The following is a 5,914-nucleotide window of genomic DNA, read 5'->3' as shown; positions in this document are numbered from 1 at the left end:
TTTTTTTCATGAGGCAGACGATTTCGTGTGTGTGTGTGTTCGTTCGCCTGATCGGGAAGTTGCAGTGACAGAAACGGTGACATTCCAGATAAAGTTTGAAAGGAGTAAAGCCTGTGTTAATGCTATTGAGTAGGCTAATATGGCCAAAGAAGATATTTTGTTTTATAAATAAATGTTCATTTAAAAGCAGCCCAAGATCAGTGTGTTACGTTACCGTTATCCCTTACGGCTCCTACGAGGTTTTGTTCCGTCCTCCACGCTGTGACAACTCACAAAAGACTATTTTTAGCTATTTAGAAACGTGCTGCAGCTGGCCGGTATAAACACAAGCACTAACTAGAGCGGCCGCGATCAGCTCCGGTTCCCCTGGAGCCGTAATGCGCCGCAGACGTGTGCAGTGAGGCGCAGATCAGCTCTAACGTCACTGAATCGTTAGTTAAATATGAACCATCCATTCATCATATTTAAGGTTGGGTATCGTTTGGTTTTTCGATACCGGTGCCAAATCGATACTTTTAAAACGGTTCCGGTGCCTAAACGGTGCCTGTACCGATACTTATTAAAAAATAAATAAATAAAAATTCCCCCAAAAATGATGGATTGGCCATTAGCACTATAAACAAATTATGTCTGTTTCATTCATACTGGACGCCAGAGGGTGCCCTCACACAGAAAATCTACATATCCAGTCATAGAAGTAGTGGAACTCATGACCCTCCAGGAAATGCGTTATATGGACAAATGCATCGCTATTATAGCTGTAACTGAGTAAACAGAACATATAAACGTTTTGAATGATAAAAATCAGAATAATCGAAAACCGGTGAAATATCGGGTGGTGTGTACTGCCGAATGTCCAGCATCCATCTCACAACCCTATATATTTCCCTATATATTTCATCATTGAGGATTTTTCTAAAAATCTCGTCTCGTCTCGTTCTCGTGAACCCAGTCTTGTGTCCAACAACAAAAACATGTTGCTGGAGACGGGCTTATTGAAAATGCAGACTGATTCTGTGCCAGCAGGAGGTGCTTTGAGAGCGGTAGAACTAGCAGTTTCTCCAGTAACGGCTGTAATCAAAGCACCTCCGCTCATGAACGCTTCTTTATCAGATAAAATGAAAATGCCATCGAAACTTTTCTGAAGACAGTCCTTTCCCTTCAGAGATTCATTCATATAAAACACCCGCGACATTTTTTGTTTTTGAAATGTGTAGTGCTCATGTTTATTCAACGCCACAAATAAATCAATGTATGGGAAACACTGGTAATGTACTGTATATCGAAATATCGGAAATGTGTTTAAAAATCATATCACCGTTATTGAAAAATTTTTATCGCGATACATATTGATATTAAATTATTGTCTAGCTCTAAATGCAACCTTGCTGAATAAAAGTATTCATTTCTTTAAAAAAATAAAAATAAATTATTGACCCCAAACTTTTGAATGGTAGTGTAGGTAATTGCTCTACCACTGAAAAGTCCCACCCCACATTTTTCCTTCTAAATTGTCTATTTCACTCATATATTTCACATTACAGCATTTTATATGCATTGTGATTGCCATCCTGTTATCTTTACTAATGCTGTGTTTTGTTGTCTCTGTGTTTTGCAGTGGCCTGAGAGTGTGTGGCCATGGGTGACACAGAGCTGGAGCTCTCCCCCGCCCGGCTTGAGGAGCTACAGAAGAGCCCATCTGCTTCCTCCACCTCCACCACCTCCTCATTGTCCCTGCCCTCGTCTCCTTCCTCTGGCCCTCGTCCCCTCACCAGCTCCAGCCCGAGCACCAGTGAAGGCCTGCCCACCTCCAGCCCCCCTCTAGATGTCATATCCGAGGGAGTGGGCGAACTCAGCCTGGTCATCGATACCGAGGTGGCTAAGAAAGCCTGCCAGGAGGTGCTTCAAAAGGTGAAGTTCCTGAAGACTGATGGAGAGGTATCTTCAGCCAGCTCAGAGCCAGTTTTGGTGAATGGTACAGCACACCCCGAGTCCACCGATGGAGGAAAACCTCCCAAGATCAGTGAGGAGGAAGCAGAGCCTGTGAAGAATGTGCGGCGCCGTCAAAAGAACAACTCATCCAAGCAGTCCTGGCTCCTGCGGCTCTTTGAGTCCAAGCTGTTTGACATCTCCATGGCCATCTCCTATCTTTATAATTCCAAGGAGCCCGGCGTGCAAGCCTACATTGGCAATCGACTCTTTAGCTTCCGGAACGAAGAAGTGGACTTCTACTTGCCCCAGTTGCTCAATATGTACATCCACATGGATGAGGATGTGGGTGATGCCATCAAGCCCTATGTGGTGCACCGCTGCCGGCAAAGCATAAATTTTTCCCTGCAGTGCGCCTGGCTGCTGGGGGCCTACTCTTCTGACATGCACATCTCCACGCAGCGCCACTCCCGTGGCACCAAACTGCGTAAACTCATCCTGTCAGACGAGCTCAAGCCCTCCAGCCAGCGCATCCGCAGGGAGGTGCTGCAGCCTCCCCCTTCCTGCCCCCCACCCCTCCATCACAGTCAGGGCATGAGCGAACACAGCCTCTCACCCTCCAAACGCACTCACCAACGCTCCAAATCCGATGCCACCATCAGCATCAGCCTCAGCAGCAACCTGAAGAGAACTGCCAGCAACCCCAAAGTAGAGACCAACCAGGATGAGGTGAGACACTTGTTACTCACATTAGAGCCCGACCGATATGGGTTTTTTGGGGGGCCGATACCGATATTGGGGATTAAAAAAGACTGATACCGATATATCGGCGATATTCTTTGTGTAGGCTATATTATAGTACAGTATAGTCAAAAGTTTGGACACACTTCCCATTCGTGTGTCCAAACTTTTGATTCACTTATTATAAATAACTTAAAAAAAATAAATAGAACAAAATATATATAACTTGAATTAAGAAATTAAACAAGGTAACTGTGTAGGGCAAGCAAGCTACTGCCAAACCAACAGGGGCAGGTTTATGCAGGAAGCACAGCTTTTCCAAATGTAAACATCTAAAATGAATAAATAATAATAATTAAATATGATTAATATTTATTCACAATATTATAAATTTTTCACAAACTCTGTGTTGTGTATTTTCTGTAAATTCCATGAAATTCTGCGTTATACAGTAAATTCCGGGTTTATGACTGGATTCCGCGATTCCGTCCATGTTTTCTGCATCGCGGAAATCATAGGGCCCTACTAATGTAGCAAACGAATATGATAAGCTCATTGTGACACTAAAAGACGGGGACATTGTTGTTTACGTGCGGGTGGGTGGCGGGCGGATAATTTGAAGCAGCGGACTCGGGTGAAGTGAGCTCACCCGCACATCTCTACACTACACTGACCTGGGTAGCCAGTAGCAAACAGTGGAGCGCGTTCTGCTGGACAAACTAAGTAATTACACCATTCAGAAGCATTTAATCTGCGTTACATGTTCTGTAAAAAAAATTTCATATCGGCGACAGGCTCATATCGGCCGATAAAATCGGCTAAACGATATATCGGTCGGGCTCTAACTCACATGCTTGCTTAGTTAGTTACATGAAAGCTGCTTTTAGATGATCCGTTTCTGGTCGTCGCTTCCACCTCCCACAGATGTTGTTTCTCAGCTGTTTCATGCAAATGAGGAAGGCAAACAACTCAGATTTGTGTGGTTTCTATGGCTGTGCTGGAAAAGGCGTGTCGATGTTCCACTTGATGTGGCGCTGACACTCAGACAAGCTCTGTAAAAGAAATATTCATGTAGTTACTTTAATGGCAGATGGGATGTGCAATGAGCAATGTGAACTTCCTTCCTAGGCAGCATCCTAACTGAAATGGAACCTAAAAAGTGACTGATTTTCCATAATTTTCATATGTAACAACTACATAGAATAGTGCTCTTTTACGGAAAAAGAAAGGGTGCTCCGATCAGGATTTTTGGAGCCGATCACCGATGCAGATCTTTTTGAAGCTTTCTTTTTATCATGTAGATTTATTTATAGTGATGCTCCAATCAGGATTTTAACAGACATTCATTCAGGGCCTGAATTTCATTTTTGAAAATGGGGGGAATTCCCCTCTTAGGTGACTTGTGTGGGGATTTTTTAGACATTTTTCAAAAATAATAATTCTCACCTAAATGTTTGATTATGCAGTGCATTTTTGTTTTTTCAATGGGGCAATTGCTGCACAATAGCTTACAAACAGCATAAGCCTGATTTCGTGAGCTGTATGTGAGTGTGCATGCATCTCTGATGAGTGTAGGAGTGCTAAATGGTTTAAACAGTGGCAAGACAAAAATAAATGCAAATTATAAACTTTAGTGACAATGCGACACTGACTCAATTGTGCAAGTGACAATTCCTGTGTCAATTGTGCATCGTGCAGCTCGCTTATAGTGAAGATGCGATGTGACGATTTGAAGCCATTTGTGCATTTTGAGTGGGAAAGAGAGAGACTCACGCTGTTTGTGAAATTACGTCTCTCAGAAAGTTTTCAAATTACTTTGTAAGTTATTTCAGTATAGAAATATGAATTGTACCTCACCTTCAGCATTATAATTATTTTCCCCGTGCCGGACAGAGATTGAGACGGTGCCACTGCATGTCATGCCAAACCCCCCAATCGACTCCTAGCTCACATTAAGATCTGTCTTCATCCAATCAAAAACCAACGGATAGAACCAAGTCTCCACCCTACATTTTTTTTCTTTTTCCACAATCTGTTTCACTCATATGTAAGTCACAATATGGAAGAAAACATCTGTCGTTGCTTCTGTTTCATCAAGACTTTAAAATGCTGTCTAGATGGGTAGCTCACTAGGTTTTTGGAACAGAGATGTGTCGTCTTAGTGTGTTTGAGTTGGTCTGCCACATGGCACATATGAAAGTACATTTTTCAGCTCTAATCACAGTGAAGGCAGAAGCCAACAGGGGGATGAATAGATTTTTGTTTTTGCTCTCAGAAAATAATTAACTACCACTGCTGACTGATTCCCAGAAGAATGATGACATCTCTGCAGCTCTTCTGTTAAGACAGCCCCTCTCTGTTTGTGTTCATTTGCACAGTCATGATGATAGTCCTCTGGGCTAATTGTCATGCCACTAACAAATCACCTCTCATGCTTCTAATAAGTGGCACCTTGCGATTCACAGCTCCAGGATTAGATCCGAGGTCAGTGTGACAGACAGATCAGATCCTGTTTGTACCACATGAATCAGATTACTCTTTTTATCACGGGAGTTTCCAGGTGGCCGACATTAAACTTTTAATGATAGCAGATGAGACATACACAACTTATTTGCAGAAATTTACCAATTATTTATTCAGTTATTTTGGAACTGTTAATTGACTAAACAATCACTTTAATGGGACCAAAGGAACAAATATCGACCAATATACCTATACACCATTTAGAAGTGAGCTTTTGAATGGTAAGATTTTTTAAATGTTTTTTCAAAATGTTTTTGAAAATAAGTCTTTTATGCTCACCAAGGCTGCAATTGTTTGAACAAAAAGTATTATTACAATTTACTGTTACCGTTTCATTGTAATATTTTACAATGTAGGCCTAATTTATTCCTCTGATGGCAAAATCTAATTTTCAGAAGACAATTAGGCTATTACTCCAGTCTTCAGTGAACGATTTTCCTTCAGAAATCATTCTAATATGCTGAGTTGGTGCTCACAACCCTCTACATTGCGAGTAAATCACTCACATATGCGACTAAATCTTCACTCTGGGCGACTAAATTATGTCTAATATTAGCCAATGGCTAATAAATTCTCAGATTTTACTCGCCAGTGTGTGAGTTGGAGGCTAAGTTTAGCAAAGATATATTTTCACTCGCTGAACACTCTCTGACTGAGCGCTTCAGAGTTTCACTCTCCGTCAAGCCATCTGTGATATTTTTCAGTTCATCTCAATGGATGC

At 41.9% G+C, this 5,914-nt stretch overlaps 1 protein-coding gene across 2 annotated transcripts in view; it reads left to right on the top strand.

Annotated features, from left to right (window-relative positions):
• LOC107755848 (phosphatidylinositol 4-kinase, catalytic, beta) overlaps positions 1 to 5,914 on the top strand; it is a 43,098-nt gene that overhangs the window by 16,759 nt on the left and 20,425 nt on the right. For both annotated transcript variants that reach the window (XM_016572797.1, XM_016572788.1), the window contains exon 2: positions 1,619 to 2,658. In XM_016572797.1, coding sequence (XP_016428283.1) covers positions 1,639 to 2,658 — 1,020 coding nt within the window. In that variant the 5' untranslated portion in view covers positions 1,619 to 1,638. The remainder of the gene's footprint in view (positions 1 to 1,618; positions 2,659 to 5,914) is intronic.

This window comes from Sinocyclocheilus rhinocerous, unplaced genomic scaffold (genome assembly GCF_001515625.1).
Source record: "Sinocyclocheilus rhinocerous isolate Xijiao unplaced genomic scaffold, SAMN03320098_v1.1 scaffold11, whole genome shotgun sequence".
NCBI lineage: Eukaryota > Metazoa > Chordata > Actinopteri > Cypriniformes > Cyprinidae > Sinocyclocheilus > Sinocyclocheilus rhinocerous.
This window is presented reverse-complemented; position numbering and strand designations above follow the sequence as displayed.